The sequence below is a fragment of the Perca fluviatilis genome, chromosome 4 (assembly GCF_010015445.1).
Source record: "Perca fluviatilis chromosome 4, GENO_Pfluv_1.0, whole genome shotgun sequence".
Classification (NCBI taxonomy): domain Eukaryota; kingdom Metazoa; phylum Chordata; class Actinopteri; order Perciformes; family Percidae; genus Perca; species Perca fluviatilis.
The window spans coordinates 9,720,026-9,738,837 of NC_053115.1; the positions used below are offsets into that span (position 1 = coordinate 9,720,026).

The window sequence follows — 18,812 nt, forward strand, 5'->3', positions numbered from 1 at the left end:
CTAGCTGATGTTCAAACGTTTGTACTACAGTGCACCAAGAGCTGTGGTGGGGGCACCCGCCGTCGAGGGGCAGTGTGTCGAAAGGCAGCCGATGCTGGCGGCGATGAGAGCAAATGCAGTCAAAGGGACAAGATGACCGTCCAACCCTGTAATGAATTCCTCTGTCCACAATGGAAGACTGGCGACTGGTCTGAGGTCAGTTCAGCTCTTATTGTATTCTCTTTTCCATTAGAGGAAGACCGGTCCAATATTTTCTGGTCACATACTGTATATTAGATTGAGGCAGTGATAGTATATACACTTACGTTAAAATATTCCTTTCTTTCATTTCCAACCATATATATAGTCATTATTCCTCTTAAGATGTTTTTCTTCTGTCATTTGTGAGTTTCTTTTAAGGCATACAGTAACATAAGGCTTGTGCATTTGCATTTATCTGTGAGGAAGACTTCCTGGTGTTTATGAAGCTGGGTTTAGTCAATGCAAAGGGAAATGGTGTAAATACTATAGTTTTAAGCCAGCAGTGATCTGGATCAGATGTAAAATCCCAGTGTTGATTGTGCATTTCTCAGCTTTGGGAGAGTTACTCCCCTCCTTCCACTAGAGTGTTGGGAAATCGCTGACTGCAGGGTAAGATTGTACTTCACTGCTGTACAGTTTACACATTGTAGAGCGAGGAGCTTGCAAAGCATTGGGCTGCATTCCAGGAATATTTCAGATCTCCCATGTGGTGCTGATAAATACAAACACCTACACTGCACTGTATAAACATGCACTGTACTTACACATAAATAGATACTCTGGCCTGTCTTTTAGTCCCTTCCAACCTAATCTGCATATCCTGCTTTCCACAACACTAAGTGATCTCCCTCTGTCATGAACTGGAATTCCAGCAGGCTCAGTGGCTAGTAAAGTGGCCAGTGCTGATGTAATGTACTGTATTCATATCTGTCTCTAAAACCTGAAATATTTTCCTTTCAGTGTCTTGTGACGTGTGGGAAAGGCTATAAGCACCGTCAGATGTGGTGTCAGTTTGGTGAGGACCGTTTAGACGACCGCTTTTGCGGCTCATCTAAACCTGAGTCGGTGCAGATGTGCCAACAGCAGGAGTGTGCCTCTTGGCAGGTCGGACCCTGGGGACAGGTGAGTGTTAACAATAGTGAATAGTCTACACTATACCTTGTAAAGTAATTGATCATTTGTGATAAAAAAACAAATTATGTTAAATAATTCATTTATATTCCAGAACAGGCGAAACAGCGGATAACTGTTTTGTGTATGATTGGAAATTGCACTGTTAGCCTTATACCAGGTGTTCTTTTCTTGGCCCGTTGACCTCATGAAAGAAAATAATCATACAGCCATGCTTGATATGAGTCGTATATCAGAGGCTATTCCAGATATCTTGATCAACAGCCACTGCTTTCTCATGTAATATAAACATCTACAGTTGATGGAAAGCAGCACAGAGGCTGACGTTGACAAAAAACTGTTTCTCTGTAATTCTCTTCTCTGGTGAATTCTGCCCAGATGCAAACCAAGGGGAGGACACAGATAAGCTAAGCTCATTATTTAGCACTGTCCCCTTTTCTCTCGCCTGACACAGAGCACATCCTGCCAAAATAAATATACAAAAGCTATGGATGATGTGGGTAGGCGTGTTCTTCTACAAAAGCATTATATAGGGTTATGAATACAGTATATAGTGTCTGTGTGTTTAGTGTCTCATTTGTGTCTGTGCACAGAGAACTGAACACCCAAAAATTTGAGATATTTTTGTGCCCCCCATCAGAGGATGTGCGCATGTTAAGGTATATTTGAAGTCGTTTAATGAAGCGTTGTCAAATGTTAGTTGAAGTTGCCGCCACACAAGTTTGACCCTGTTTCATTGGAGGCAGCGAGGCAGAAGAGAGCGTGGGGTAGTACCCTCTGACTTGGCTACAGTAGAAAAAAGACAAGTACAATGTACATGAGCAAAGGTTCCTCATGTGTTTGATCTTTAAGACTCTTATCTGCTTGAAACTTGTTTGTCAGGGGAGTGGTGGGGTAAAATAAGCTTTTTTTTCATTTGTTATGCCTGTTTTACAGTTTTTTGATTTGTTTGTGAGAGGGAGTTGCTTTTTTGGCTCAAATGAACTGTTGTTGTTTTTTTGCTTGCCTTCCTTGCCTCCTTCGCCGTTTTCTCTTTGTCTCACTGTTGCTAATGTTCCCCCACCACTCCTTTTTTTCCTCTCTTTTTTGAACCCAGTGCACTACCTCGTGTGGGCCAGGCTACCAGATGCGAGCCGTGAAGTGTGTAGTTGGCTCTTATGGTGCTGTCATGGATGACACTGAATGTAATGCTGCGACCAGACCCACTGACACCCAGGTAAGAAAGGCATTATCTTCCTTCTTTCCTTGCATTTTTTCTCCCTCTCTAACATCTTTCTCTTTCTTCTTCTCTCAACTGCCCACGGTCTTTTTTTTTATCTCGTCCTTGCTGTGAGAGCAACAGTTGTTCCATGGTTGAGTCTCAAACTGATTTATACTGCGAGGAGAGAAGGATGCATCCATGCTTATGCACATGACACTCAAAACACACACACAGACAAACACACATTTAATTTCCACCTGGTCTCAATAAAGCTATGTTGTATGATCTAGTCTGGTCTAGAGAGAAAGACAGAGGGGGAGGTTATACCGGCCTCTCTATCCCCGCATAGAAAGCCCAAATGTTTTAAGATAACCAGTGTTATTCTTTAGAATAGAGCTCAACAGTGACCGCCCACTTTTTTAACGGCTCTGGTTCTGGATTCGTGGGTACGGTAAACATTTCTATGGTAACAGCGAGTTGGACCAATGAGAGACGTTGCTGTTACGCTTAGGATTGTGGGTACTGTAGTTTTTCTCCATAAGATCGCAGATAAAACATGTTTTTCTTAAAACAAGGTTGATTTCATACAGACTTCTAGCTTCTACAGGAGCAGAAACTTCCGTTTCACAACCGCGTAGCTCGTGGTCAGTCTACCTCGGATGGTTTAGACATTATTGCTGATAATCTAAATCCTTCTGGAGAAAATCAATAGGATTTTTACTTCCGGAACCACACTGTTGAGCTCTATACTCTTATTTTTATTATGTACGATACACTAAAGTCTGGCAGAGCACATGTCTTTCTTATAAGTATTTGCTCTTAGTTTGAATCTTACCCATGCCTTCACTTTAAAACATCCCTTGACAGCTGTTCTTGGACACTTAACTACAGACCTAAATAAATCATAATTTACAGAAATATCACAATCCACATTTAATGAATGTTCTTCAAATGACTAATTGCTAATATATAAAGCAGGTTAGTTAAAAAGTAATGCCACAGTTTTAAATATTTTGCTCCTATATCCTCACTCCCACAGGTTTAAATGTGCAATTGTTTTTGTTGTCTAAATCTGCGTGTGCATCTGTTTGTTAAGTGTTCCACACACACAGAGAGACACAGAATCACCAAAGAAACCTATAATGAGCTGAATCAGAGTTTTGTTTGGTCAGCGTGGGGCGTAAACCCATTTCAGAGGGCTGAGCATGCAGACTCAGTATGAGGCCCCCCTCTAGTCGCAGCGGCTCTTAATTCCGGTGCCTGGGGCGACAGAGCCAGTGACCCTAAAGCAGTCGCCCCACCTTGTTGTGATTCCAACCAGCCAGCCATGAAGTGGGTCACCAGCCGCTCGTCCCACAAGCCACCAAGCAGGGCTTAGATAAAAGGACAGATAGATAGATTGAGGTCTGAGTACAAGGAGTAAAGAGGTGGAGACAAGAGATGCTTTGCTCGATACTTCCACACGTAGATTAGATAAAGGCTGAACAGTTATGGACACTGCTTGGGCCTGTTATATAATTTATAAAAGCCCTAAATCTGTAATATATAAGCATACACACAAACTCACATGGTCATCACAAAATCATATTTTATCCGTTCATATATGTAAAATGTGGGTCTGACAGGAAGTAGAGCTACTTTCGGGGTTCCATAAAGACTATTTGCTTCCGTCCGGAGGCGGAGTGTGGAATGTGGAGCCTGCTCAGAGCCTATGCAACCTGATTAAGGCCCTCATTCCTATAGACTGGGGGTCAGAGGGCACCAGAGGGCGTGGGGGGGGAAGAGGAAAGGGCGGAAGGTGAGGGACAAGGGGGTGGATTAGGGGTGGAGTTTACAACCACGCCAGCATGGGCATTGGAGCCCTGAATACCACTCCACTATGACCTGTTATGACAGGGATCAGGGCTTTATGCTGAGTGGCTTACTGCCACAATCCATAGTTTTAACTGACGGGGCGGACCCTGTTAATGTTGTTTTGGTAAGGTTGGGGGAAAGGGTTGATGAGAATTACAACTACTCTCAAACATAGAGCTGAAGGAATATAGTTTAAGTTGTTAATGAATGTCCCATGCCAGATGAGCTATCTCTGATATTCATGGTATTTTGTGGTCAGGGACAGATGTTGTTACAGTATATTCATTTTGTTAATCACTGCATGAATGGGTGTATGTGTCCTCCCTTCAACAGGACTGTGAACTGGCCCAGTGTCCCAGCAGCCACCCTGTTCCCCCGGGGACTAAAGTCCCCTACAACCAGGGCCACAAAACCCAGTGGCGGTTTGGTTCCTGGACCCAGGTTGGTAGTTCTGTCACATCTTCAGTTCGTTTGTCTTTGTTGTTTTCCAGCTTCTTAACCTTTCTCCTCTGCACAACAGTGTAGTGCCAGCTGTGGCAAAGGGACGCGTATGCGCTATGTGAGTTGCCGGGACAATCAGGGTGGTGTGGCAGAGGAGTCAGCGTGCGCCCATCTACCAAAACCCCTTGCCAGAGAAGTGTGCTCAGTTGTGGCCTGCGGACAGTGGAAAGTGCTGGAATGGACAGTGGTAAGAAAACCACCCTTCGTCTTTTATTAATTTGTATCTGATCCAGTTATACATTATTTCAAAATTACAATTAAAGTTGCTGCACCAGATTCAAATAATTGGGAATTTTGAGTTTTCCTGTTGAATCAAAAAGTATTTTCCCTCAGATCTGCATCTTATTATACTGACAGACAGCACTGTTGATTAACCTATATACCACCAGTGTGCCTTCAATATTGCCATCCAGATGTTTTTTTCCTGCAAAGTTCATTTATTACGGTATTCTCTACATTATTTTTCACCCACACTGACAATTATTGTGTGTGCAAGCTATGTAGATGTTTGTGTGCAAAGATGCGTAGACAGGGTGGCAGCTGGAAGGCAAGTGTGTATCCAGGCCTGGAGGAGGGCTGGAATAAGGCTAGAGAAGTGTGTGTGTTTGTGTGTGTGTGTGTGTGTGTGTGTGTGTGTGTGTGTGTGTGTGTGTGTGTGTGTGTGTGTGTTAGAGAGAGAGAATGGGAGTGAGGCTAAAGTGTCTGGAGCTGGGAGATGCAAGGGGCTGCAGTGAGGGGCTCCAGTTTTTTCTTTACAGATGTTTCTCATCAGAGTCCTGGTTATGCAGTACAGACAGACTGGAGGTCTGGTCACAATACACACACACATACACACACACACACACACACACACACACACACACACACACACACACACACACACACACACACACACACACACACACACACACACACACACACACACAAAAATTTGTACTACCAGGGCAAAGAAATAGTTCATCCTTAGGCTGAAAAAAGATTTCAGAGGCCATTGACTTACTGTATGAAAAACCTTCTTACAGTATCTAAAATTATGTGAAATCCATAACATTTTGACAGAGCAGTATAAACCTCTGGACAGCATAATCCCAGGCGAGGTTTTAGAGTAGGCAGCTGTTGCATAAGTCTAGTAGATCACCATATGCAAGACAGAAAGTGGACTCTGCAAGGGTGGAGCTGAGTGAGACACCATTAGTGGTGTCAGAAGATCTTGTTTTCCTAAAAAGAAAGATGTGTGTAGTTGGGTCCTTACTGCATTGTCAGCCAGTGCCAGAGCTGCGGCCATTTTCTACATGCCATGTTTAACTGCAGTGAACGCTGGGTCGGCATCCTCAACACCAAGTTAAGTTTGCTTTCAGTTAGTGTTGCACCCTGGCAAGACTAACGCCCTATTCACACAGGATTAGTATCATTTGGGGACCTTGTGTGGTTTAGAAATGACCCCCCCACATCTGGGTTTTTGAGAATTTACTGACTTATCTGTACCACAAGAGTTGGGTACCTAGAGGCGCGCGGAGGACGGCCGGGGCGAGGCCGCCGCACTGCACTTGGGTTGGGGTTAGGGTTGGGAACCGAAACCTGGTGTTAATACGGCACTTGTGCATGAATCTCAACTCAGATTTCAGTGCCTCATTTTTACATTAGCCTACCGTTAGCTAGCAGCTGGATTAAACACAGTTAAAATGCTGACAGCTAAATGGTGTAAAGGGTGTCTGTATTTCACTGTAGAGGATTCCAACAGCGGGACGTTAAGCAGTGTCCAGCTGCCGTTGTTGGAAAAACAACACAGACGGTGTGTTCACTTGAAACTAGTAAGCCTTGTGGTGCATTCAAAGTTATTGTAAAATACCAGATTCCCTCTTACCCTATTTTTTAAAGTATCAGTTCAGGCACCGTTTAGGCACCGGCACCGTTTTAAAAGTATCGTTTTAACACTGGTATTGGAAAAAACCCAAATGATACCCAACCCTAAGTCGGGGTTCCGTGTCTTTTTGGGCCAGGCCCGGTATAGGTTATCAGAGGCGCATACCCTATCCCCGCCGCGGCGACACCCACACAGTATCACCGTCTGCCCTCGGATGAAGCCTCATAGGCACAATAGGCGATGAAAGGGTGCATCCGCAGCCTCTTGCAATTCCTTATCCATCCTCGTGAGAGGGATAAAAAGGCGCACAGGAAAAAATGATATACTACAAAGCCAAATCACAGACATGTCGATTCACTTGGGACAAATATTATCACAGGACCTCGGTGTTCGGCAAAATATGGTAGGTCATTTGCAGGGCAATATTTACTGGACAAATTACAGACATGTTGGACTCGAGTGTCAGCGGAAACAGGTCACCAAATTGGGGGTTAGTTGCCACCCCCCAGTGAGAGGATTTAATTATGTTAGGTCTTGCCTTGTCCTTGCCGCACACCATGTTATAATGACTATTTATTCATGTGTGTGTTTTCAGTGCTCAGTAACCTGTGGCCAGGGAAAGACGACACGGCAGGTACTGTGCGTCAACTTCAGTGACCAAGAAGTGAATGCTATTGAGTGTGACCCAGACGATCGTCCTACCACAGATCAGGACTGTGCTATGTCTCAATGCCCGTCCCGCTCCAGTGAGTCCCGACCTTTCCCGTCCTCACCAAATGCCAGTGCCAGGAATAACCTGCCTCGCAGCCAATCCCACCAATGGCGGACTGGACCCTGGGGCGCGGTAAGGCATCTTACACACAGCAGCATCACATCACAGTGGTCAACAAACCATTTCTCTGGGGCCTGACATCTAAAGATTTGGGCTTAATCTTGTTCAACCAAACCCTCAGCTCAAACAATAGCAGTCCAGATATAAATTTAGCATGTGGGAAAATGAAACATGTAGAAATGTAGTCCTCATTTATTGAACCAATGGTGTGTCTACGCAGTATTAAAGGAACAGTTAATATGGCCCTATAGCCAGTACTTATTTTGATTTGGTAACGGATTACACAAATATGAGATAACAATAACATTTATTAGAGAGCTTTAAAGGTCCGTGTAGTCGGATTTAGTTTGGACAGAGCCAGGCTAGCTGTTTTCCCCAGTTTATAGTCTTTGTGCTAAGCCATGCTAACCAGCTTCTGGTTGTAGCGTTATTGTGACAATACAGACATGAGAGAACTTCATCTAGATCACAGCAAGAGGGTTAAACGTAGTTTCTTTAAAGCTACATTGTGTAAGAATTTCTCCCATCTAGCGGTAAAATTTTATATGACAACCACCTGAATGTTACTTTCTAGCCCCCATTCCGAGCGCGTTCTAACTCCTACGGTGGCCGAACACGAAAATAGCTCTTAGTATCTCCATCGTTTACACGCAGCTGTTCTAGCTGTCTGTGTTACAACTGCATGACGTGAGTCGTCTGCCAGGGAAATCACGACGTTATGCACAACCATGTGTATAGTTAGCCAAGCAACTATGAAACTTCGAATTTACACAAATAGGCAGAATTACCTTTGGAGAAGAAAGCAGGCAACATCAGCGTCCCTTTCAAAATCCTGGCTTCTTATAAGCTCTTTCCATCTTGGAAAAGCCACTGCAATATTAACTTTGGTCTTGTTGCTTTGCCTGTCGCATTGTCGTTTTAATTCCCTTTTTAACTTCCTTGGCGACTCCGTTACATGTCCTAGAGAATACGGGCCCTATCTTGCACTCCGCGCAATTGCCTTTGTACACCGACGCATGTATCATTCCTATTTTGCACCCCACGCACAGCGGACTTTTCCCTCCACAGACGCACGTCGGTAAATTAGGGAATGTATTTGCGCTCCCGGGGGCGGTTCAGCAAAAAGAGGAGGCGTGTTCCGGCACAAACGTTACGTGGTGCTATTTTGCAGTTTCAGAAAACAATTCTGCCACTGACCAGGAAAAACCTGGTCTAAAGTCAGTGGCACTAGTCTAAAGTCAGTAGCGCGTTATTCAGATGCTGTTTTAGGGACGAATGCTTGGCCATAATGTAGCGTGTGCACAACGCGCATACACTTCTCTCATCTACAGCAGTTCACATTTTTTAAAACCATACATAATTACAAAGAAAAATATTACTGAAAATGCGCTTCAGGTGTTTGGATAGATCAGGAGGATCTTTACAGTACAATCCTCAAAAAGTCGCAGCATTCTTTGTGGCTTGTTGTGTTTTACACATTTCCATGAATCATGGATGTGTTGATGACATAAATGAGGAAATATTAGAGGACTTAAGGAGACGTGATGTTGAACTACGGTGGGATTGGACACTGGGGGGAGGAGGAAGTTGCACAACAGGTGCAGGTGGTGCGTTTGGAGGCCCACGCTGCATGGCTGCAGCAATCCTCTCCAGACTTGAGGAGATGCGCCCGACCAAGACGGGCATTTATTACTTTGCCACATCCCGGACAGCTCCCGCTGGCGTGCGCCAGGCAAATCCGCCATCATAATAGCAATCCGCCATGGAACAAGCGCGCCTGCTCTTAAAGGGAATGAAAGATGACGCTCTGATTGGTTATTTTCACGTTACGCCCAAACCACACCTAGTTACTTCAGACCAACCCATTTTAGATTTGCGTCGGGCACAAGAGTCATTTATCCCGCCGTTATAATAGCCACAGTGCCCGAGATCCGCCCACAAAGCTACTTGCGTTTGGCGTTTCATACTTGCGTTTCAGATCGTTAAAATAGGGCCCTACGTGTGATCCTCCATTTTCAACGGGCTTTCAAATCTGCCGGTAGTCGCGAGTAAACTCCCCCTTCCTGGCATTCATCACGGTGCCACTGAGTATCCCTCTTGGCTAATGTATTTTAAAGATGGAGGTGCAACATGGCGGCCGTCATTCGAGCACCTCGCGCCTATGTATTCTGAATGATTCTGAATGGCAGATACTACGTGTACGAGAATACTTTGATTAGTTGGTGGAAGTAATATCACATGAATAAGCACATATTTGTGAAAGAACAAAGGTTTTTTGCTAAGAAAGAAAAAAAAATTACACAATGTAGTTTTAAGGTGTCCTAACTAAATGTGTCGTCATGTTACCAAGTATTCTTTACATTCCTTGTATTGCAGTGACTAATGTAAATTGTAAAGTCAAGCAATTTCAAAAAACTAGTTATTAACTTCCTACAATGTGTTTTGTAACCTGATGCAGACTTTTACAAAAGCTCATGAAGGGGCAGTTCTTCAGGCCCTGCTCTCTTTTTAAGTATTTAGCCATTGTGACACACAGCAGGATAGCAAGATCCAAGAGCTACAGGCTGATCCCACCATGGATCTCTTTCTTTGTATTGTTCAGCTGTTTAAAAAAAAAAAGAAAAACCTGTGTTAGTGATAATCTCTGTCCAAAAATAACTTTGACCTTTAAATAATTCTGGGAAGTGATTAAAGCTATTTCTGATGACTCTTCCTGCCTCTGTTCTGAGGATATGCATTTTAATATAGCAGCAGATATGGTCAGTCATTTGACGTGAGATGTCTCTTAGTCTCTGAGTTTTTGTAAGAGTGGGGGCATTGTGTGCACGCTATTTATACCACATAGTGCACATTGATTCGTAAAACAACGTGTGCTGTTGGCATTAACCAACTAGTGAGTTTGTTGACATATTGATTTAATACTTTGCAGCTGGATGTTTAACTTTAGTGTGTGTTTTTACGTCATTGTGTCTAAAGGATATGTAAATAATATACAGTGTATTCCCCATGGGACCTATTTACACCTATACACTGAGCATCTGTTTGTGAGAACCATCTATTTGTGAACTCTTCACTCTCTGTACAACAGTGCTCCAGCACATGTGCAGGAGGTTTCCAGCGGCGTGTAGTAGTGTGCCAGGATGAGAACGGCTATCCTGCCAACAGCTGTGAGGATCGCAGCCGGCCCAATGAGCAACGATCCTGTGAGTCAGGGCCATGTCCTCAGTGGATCTATGGCAACTGGGGAGAGGTAAGACAGACATCACTTTACCGATGAGTCTCCATGACATATACTGATCTAGCTTAGAGAGACACTGTGGGATGCTCATTTGTGTTTGAATACATATTTTTGACTGATGCAGGCGTTGCTTAGTGTTGAGGTTTGAAAATGCATTAGAACTCAGCTAAGGCTCAGGCGCACATTCTTCATGCTTCACACAAAACAGATCTTTTTTAACGGGAAAAAAATAGCCCTAGTTTTTTCTTCACACAAAATACAACCTCTCCTCTTGCTGTCTTCAGTGTACCAAGCCATGCGGAGGTGGGATAAAGACAAGGCTGGTGGTGTGTCAGCGTCCAAACGGCGAGCGTTTCAATGATCTGAGCTGCGAGATCCACGACAAGCCACCAGATCGTGAGCAGTGCAATACTCAGCCATGCCCGTCTAGCCCCCACTGGAGCACAGACCCATGGAGCTCGGTACGCTCATAAAAAATACTCCTCTTGTTTTTCAACCTCACATTTTTTTTTCAAATACCTGTATACTTACTCTTTCACAAACAGTCTTAAAGGGGCTTTGACTTTGGTGCTTTTGCACTGGAAATGACCTGCTTCCCTACTTTTACTTTTAACCTCCTCCACTTCCTGCTCCCTCTCTGGTGCCTGCGATTGGTCAACGTTTCCTCAAGACATTCGGAAAGTTAATTCTGTTCTGTTCTGCTTGAATGGCAAAGAAACACTCACTTGCAATATGCAAAAAAAGTAATGTCAATAAGACTTCAGTGACAGCTGTGACCAGAAGAACTTTGTGTCAGTCCTAGTTACCATAAAACTGTTGTTGAGCCTTGTATTAGTATTTGAAAAATTCAGGATCACTTTGTATTAAAATCAAAGTTAGTTTTGTAAAATATTGTTTTTAAAGATAATTTATTAAGATATTTTTTCCTTTTTATCTTTTGTATATAGCGTTAACTTTTAAAAGTGATTTATTTTGTGACTTAGCTCTTTGTATTTAGCCAATCTCTGTTCATATGCAAAACTGATGAATGTTTTTGTATATCAGGAATATACAATACGATGCCTTGCTCTTTTATTATCCAAAGAATAGCCCATAATCTCCAAATATGTGGTGCTACAGATTCTAGTCTATGTTCTGTTATTAACTTTAAAAGCACCAACTTACATTGGACTGTATTTGGGCTGTGTACTACATCTTTGTACTATATACATTTTTGAAATGGCTATTGTATCAAGATTTCAATTTGTCTCAAGGCACATGTGGGTTTTTTTTTAACAGAAGTTACTAATCTTATTTAGACACTTTATTTTACAGTTAGTTTTTTTACTTTCTGCTATGAAACAAACAGTGGTGTTGCCCCAAAATTACATTGACATCAATGCGTGAATATGTTGACTCAAAAGTTCCTGAAACGTCCAGTATCAGTAGTAAACACCAGCAAACAACAGCTGTACTAGCACTGTAAAATAAAATGTCTCACAGAGTTTGTGGTAATTAGTACTAACAATTAGTAGTAACAGCCATTGTATTCCAGTTTGGCAGAGGGTTTTGACCCAGATTTCATTAGTGTGGCCAAAACAATAGGTTTAAAGCTCTCTGCTCCAAAGGTGCTTGATATGAGTGTATTTATATTGTGTTAGTTAATGTTTTCTTTGTACTTGGAGTTGCTAAATATGCTATGCTCAACAATACCTCATTTGGAACAAAACACAACTCTTCTAGCCATTAAACTATGATAACCTCCTACACTAAAGTGGTGCTTTGGCCAAACAAGGGAGATTTAAATATCAAGAATGAACCATCACATTTTTGGTTAGGTGTTTATTGTGGCACATTGCTTTTTGATGCTGCCTTTTCTGTACTTTTTATTTCTTTCCATGAGCAGTTAGTTGATTGCTAATCAGATTGATCAGCTTAATGCAAAGTGTATCACAGATTTGATGAAATAATGTTGAATTGTCTTTGAATGTCAATCAAACCACTTGTTCAACCTTGAAGAGAATGGGCTGTTAAAATGACGTACTTTGAACACTTATACCTGTGACCACGGGAAGTTAATAGTGTTTTGTATCCAGAGCTCTAACTCTGAGCCAACCTAATGTGTCTACCTCAGTCTCTGTTTTGATTGCCCCCCTGCCGTATCTTTCTCTCCCTTGCACTGGAGGGATTTTGGCTGACTAAGATTAAGCATGAGTTGTTAAGGCTACCCAGTGCAGTTGATGGACAGGGTGTGTGTGTCATTTCCCACCTTGTATTGCAATCCTGTTGAAGACAGTAAAAACTGATCCAAAATCTGTGGTTAGGGGCACCATTTGCCTGCAGCCCACCCAGTTGACTCCTCCTGGTCATAAACATCTGTACTGACATCACACCTTATTCTAAGGGGCTTGTTAAACAGCAGTGAGAACATTTTTTAACCACACATCATTTACTAATGAGAACTATGCTTGTAATGACTCCCACAAGTGTGATTGTAAGGCAGCGTAAAATTTAGGTTGAATCAGTGAAAGCAGAACACAGTATTTACAAGCACATCCTATTATTCCTCTTTATTTTCACTTTTCAGTCTTAGCAGTTTGAGTCCTTGTGGTCAACCTCTTGGTGTAAATAGCAGTACAGATCAAACACCGTATCAACAGGCTTTTGAAATAAGCATATTGTATTTATCTTATTCACAGATGGCAGTATTAGTTTGTGTTTCAAGAAGATTTCTGTATATTAATGTAATTACTTGTATTTATTGTTACTTCATTATAATGTTATGTCAATATTTAATTTTTTTTATGGATTTGTTGGATTTCTGTTCATTTCCAGAAAAGGTTACGATTAAAGTGAAGTAGAGGTACTATCAAAGGCTTTTTTCATTTTTATTTGAACAATATTGTTCGGTAATGCTTAAGATTATGGCCTGCAACATACAGTGTAATTATTTCCAATTTACAGTGTAATTCTATTTTTTATCAGTACAGTATGTACCAATTTATACATGTAGGTGCAAGGGAACAAGATGTGAAATTAGGAAATAAAAGTGTAACAATTTGGGAATTTAAAAAGTATTTATACTGCATTTATATAACTGTTGTGCTATATACATAAAATGATTATTATTATAATATTAAGTAGTACAGTGTGACCTACTGAGCAGCAAGCCTGGACCTTTGGGGGAAGATAGGCTAATGAGTTCTGTAGCACTTTATACATCTGCTGTGACTTATTTCAAAATTTACCATACACCACAAACTACGTAGTTGGGTCATTTGATACATTTAAAAGTCAGCGAATCTCTTTTAACGGTAAACTAACTTCCAACAATTTAGACTTGTGTCCAAAATGGAGTAGACCTAATACCAAAAACAAAGGCAATGGCTATACAAAACACTATACACACAACAGAACACAGTCTCAGCTGCCACTCACTTAACCAGCAAACGTTGATGTGGACGCTTGTTGACCTGTGTGGCTCTTAAGGAGGGTCATGCTCCTGTACACTGTAATATTAGAATAGTTACCTGGTAGTTACAAAATACCTAATGTATAAAGTATGTACATTTATAAGTTCACAGATTGTTAACTCCTTCTTCCCCTTAACTCCACATCTTCACTTGTACCTACAGTACACATATGTAACAGTACGTACTAGCAAAACATTTACACTGTAAATTTGGAAGCATTACGCTGTATGTTGTGGGCCGTGATCTAAAGCGTTACTAACATTTTTTGTCACATCCATTGAGCAGGTCACTGAAAGCAAAGAAAAAGGAAAAGAATAACTTGCAACTCACTGGCAACATACATGGACTGATTGTCTAAAAACGTCCAAAACCGAGACAACTGATACAAGTACCAACCTCTAACAACATTCATTACACCAATAGCCTCGCTGTTGGCAACGTTGTAGACCTGATGCTAGCCCTGTAATGAAGTATTTAACTCAAGATTACCAACTCCTGCTTTATTTGTGTTTGTGGATAAGGAAGTGTCCTATATTATTTAGTGTTTTACCTTTAACTTTAGCTCAAAAATGTAAAAAGAGAGGCCTGGCAAATAGCTTATCAAGCAGTCCTCCCAGTCCATTCAACAGGGTGTTTTTCCTGAATGAAAACGCACAAATCACTGAGCAATATCCTTGTTATTTTAAGTAGTCAGGGCCTCTGCTGACCTCTTTGAGCGATCATGCTTTTACCCTCTGTGTCAGGAGTTCAAAGATCTTTCCATCATGGTAAATCTTTGTCCTGCGTGACAATGCCTCAGGATACCTCCCATTTCATTTACTGTGTTCATTCACTCTTAATGCCTACCCTGGCTTTTTTCTGGGATGCCGGGTCACGCGTGCTCCACTCTGAAGTTGCCAGCGCCCTTTGCCCCTTTCTGTCAGGCCCCCCTACTCTGATCTAATGCAAGTTGATGACAGTGTACCAATATGGGTGACAGTGACTCAAATGAGGGGGGCCATCAGCAAGACAATGCAGTGATGTATTGGTGGGTCAAGGGTCACATTTGATCTGGGGAGGTGCCCCTTCCCCGTTCATCCCATCAGCACAGACAGAGTTCTGGGAAACTGCAGTGATTCTGGTGGGGGGGGGGACAAAACCAAGTTGAATAGGATTTCTTTTCCTGGGGGGGGTTATTTCACATTGTGCTTACCCATGATTTGCCTGTCTGGATGTGTATTTATATTATAATTGTATGATTTGACTGATGCATTATGTATCTGCAATTCCATGGATTGTAATCACCCTTTGAATTTTGAACACTTTTGAACACCCTTTGAAGTTTGAACTGTTTAGAAGGCAGTTCAAACTTAGACTGGTGATCGACACCATTTAAATTTCATGTAGCAATATGGTGAATGGTAAATCCACTTATACAGCGCTTTTCTCCCTCAACAAGACTGCTTTGCAGTGCTCATGCACCCATTCATATTCTCGCTCACACGATGCAAGGCGCTTGCCTGCCCATCGGGAGCAACTTGGTTCAGTTGATTCATCACTTTCACTCGTGGACAGAAGGAGCCAGGGATCAAACTACCAACCCTGTAATTAGTAGATGATCTGCTCTACCTCTTGCAAATAAAATTGATGCAAATAAAATGGTTTATATAGCGTATTTATTGTATGATGAAGTAGAACATGTTAAGTTCAAGTACGTGTGAGCAGTGCTGTTTTTGTGACTTGCTCTGGATAAAATACAAAACCGTAGAGAAGTCGATACCCTGCATGGGGGGTTTCATGTACTGATACACAGTGTTTTAAATTGTCACATTTGTACTGATTCTCAAAGTATTCTGAGGAATGACTTGACGTTTAAACAGAACAGTCTGGAAGACTGCCTTGGATTGTAAATGGTTTTCTTTAATTACCTGAACCTTTACTGGAAAGCCCAGTTTCCCCTGTGATGACCCACTTACTCTCCACAGTTCATCTAACGCTAATGTGTTACGTTATATTTTGTTCATGTCAGGCCAAACATAAAAAAATACAATCTCTGTTGTTAATCAGTGGTGGTATAATATTAGGAGAACTGTAAGTTACTTATTACATCAACCATGAAGTTTTCTCCTCATGTGCTACGATTGATTGTGGAAAGCGCTATCCCAAAGACATATAAGCAACACAGTCAGTAATTTCTATAATATTTTAATCACAACAATATCCATATAAGATTCACTTAGTTGCTATGGTAAAAAACACCCTAAACTGAATCCTCAATAGTCTTCATTGTATTGATTGACATCACCAACAACACGAGTAATTCCAATAAATCTAGCACATTACCAATCAAATTGGGATGTTAGGGTTGCCCATACGCATTTTTATTAGCCCCTCTTTTGGTGAGCCTTCCTCCCCACTGAATGAGGTGGGAGGTCACATCATGTTCCTGTCTAGTACAGTCCCTTGCTGGTCAGGACAGCACCACATGCTGGGCCGCATTCTCGTTTAACTCTGAGCCTGTCGTTTCCCATCCATCCCCACATGCCACGCCCCCTTTGATTATCCGAGCACAGTCTAGCCCTTCTCCACGCCCTCAGCTAACGTTGCTATGTGTGTATGTGTGTGTGCGTGCGCGTGTGTGTGTGTGTGTGTGTGTCTGCCTGTCACACTGAGTTAGACTCCCGGTAACTCGGTGAACCCGGAGGTGAAACAAACTGCAGCCGTGGTCATCGGGAACAATTTGCCATTGGACCAGCTACTCACGTGGAACTGGGTCTCATATCACATTTCTTTATGTTTTGAGACAAAAAACAGCCACAGATCAACATTTACCTGGTTAATAAATACTTGGCTTGTTTTGAATTATGGCTGTGCCGTTAGCGTTCTCTACCTTTTATTATACAAAACATACATTTTGATTTCAATTTCACTTGTTTTTTCTTTTGACATCTTGTAGTGCTCTGCCTCCTGTGGAAGAGGGTTCAAGTCCCGTAAGGTGGGCTGTGTGACTGGGTCAGGCCGCCCCGTCCCAGAGGAAAATTGCCAGCATCTGTCCCCTAAACCCAGCAAGCAGAGGCGCTGCAGAGGTGGTCGATGTCTCAAGTGGAAGACTGGCAACTGGGGAGAGGTAGGACTCTTTGAACCCTGCTGCTAAAAAACACTCCTCTACCACTCTTGTTCCCACGCTGCCAGACATGTAAGCATTTTTTTTCTCTCTCTCTCCACTTTAATGCTTACCAGCTTGCTGGCAAATATGTGCTTATATGTGAAAACATCTGCAGCTAAACCTGACTGTGTTTATGCGCCATGCCAGGCCACTAACTAAGGCAGGGTGCTTTTACACATCACGTGGTGATTGCAGCAAAGACCTGCTAACAGGGGTTTTGAGGTAGTGTATGCTGGGCTTGCAACTTCACAGTACAGTAAGTATGACTGCAGGAGGGATGTGCACCCCTAAGTCCAGCCTGTGTTGATCTACCCCTCATCTCTACCATTTCTCTCCTCTCTGTTCCTTTTATCATCCATCTGACTGTTGCTCTTTCCCCCATTGATCACTTTTTCTTTCAAGCCCTCTTTCACTTTTTTTCCTCCCTAACTTCTGCCTCTCCAATGGGAACCACATGTTAGTCTTTTTTTTGTTGAATACCCTACTAAGGCGGCAATCCACTGACGTCATCATGCCAGACACACTCACAACTTCCACCTGGCTTGCTGGAGAGCCCGTCTGATGCCTTTTTGCCTTTTCTTTCCCTTCCTTTACTCTCCATAGGCCTTTTGCTCTTTGTTTTCTCTCTCTCTTTTCTCATGTCCTCTTTTTCTGAATTCACCCCACTGGCCAAGAGTCCAAGCACAGAGCCACATCTGTGCTCCACACATCAGGGTCTCTTAACAGCTGTGGAGTAGGACACATGCCAGGAGAAAATGATACTCCACACAAATGGAATGCACTCTTAGTGCATTCCATTTACCTCGGAAGTCGGAAGCCAGAGCTGGGAATGACGTCACACCCTAGTTGACTGCATTCCATTTAACAAATCGGAATTCACAGTGGGATTTGCTCTAGCCAGGTTAGCCATTGTTAGCAATACCAGTTGATAACAACCCATTTTGCTGTTTTTTGTGTGCATACAAACAGCATAACAACATGTCCACAGATAGAAGTTGGACAGGACTGTGTGTACGACTGATTTAGTGAGACACAAATGAGACACAAGTGCTAATAAACTGTATGTTCGGCTACTACAGTTTTCACTACTGTTGATGCACGGAGCAGCCATGTTGGATTTTGAGCTTGGGTTACTGTAAGGTTGTCCGCCTTCCCAACTCGGAAATCTGAGTTCAGGGGACGTGTTTCCGACTTTGAACTCAGAAATTCTAACTACAGAGTACAAATGGACTGCACCCTCTGTCAAGTACAGCATGTTCACCCATGATGCAGCAGGGTCAACTTCTGAAATGGCATGGCAGATAAATACACAGTGAAATATGTAAAGTTGTGTCACGTATAAATGGACATGTAAATATGTCTGTATTTGGTATAGATTCATGTAAACTCTGGAACCTTAGCTTAATCATCTGCATAGTTCATTACGTCCTGCTCCCTTAATCTGCAAAAATAATGAGCAGTTATGATGCTGGTGTCAGTTTCTCTCATATACACATAAACAGAGACTTAAACATTGTATCAGTCATATTCTGTGATATTGGACCTCAAACATTCCTTCACTTCAAAGCTACAT

The 18,812-nt window shown here is 42.4% G+C and overlaps 1 protein-coding gene across 1 annotated transcript in view; it reads left to right on the plus strand.

Moving 5' to 3' along the window:
* adamts9 (ADAM metallopeptidase with thrombospondin type 1 motif, 9) overlaps positions 1–18,812 on the plus strand; it is a 51,488-nt gene that overhangs the window by 17,015 nt on the left and 15,661 nt on the right. The window contains exons 21-29 of the mRNA XM_039797358.1: positions 31–195; positions 982–1,143; positions 2,249–2,368; positions 4,541–4,648; positions 4,728–4,895; positions 7,168–7,416; positions 10,493–10,654; positions 10,927–11,103; positions 17,030–17,200. Coding sequence (XP_039653292.1) covers positions 31–195; positions 982–1,143; positions 2,249–2,368; positions 4,541–4,648; positions 4,728–4,895; positions 7,168–7,416; positions 10,493–10,654; positions 10,927–11,103; positions 17,030–17,200 — 1,482 coding nt within the window. The remainder of the gene's footprint in view (positions 1–30; positions 196–981; positions 1,144–2,248; positions 2,369–4,540; positions 4,649–4,727; positions 4,896–7,167; positions 7,417–10,492; positions 10,655–10,926; positions 11,104–17,029; positions 17,201–18,812) is intronic.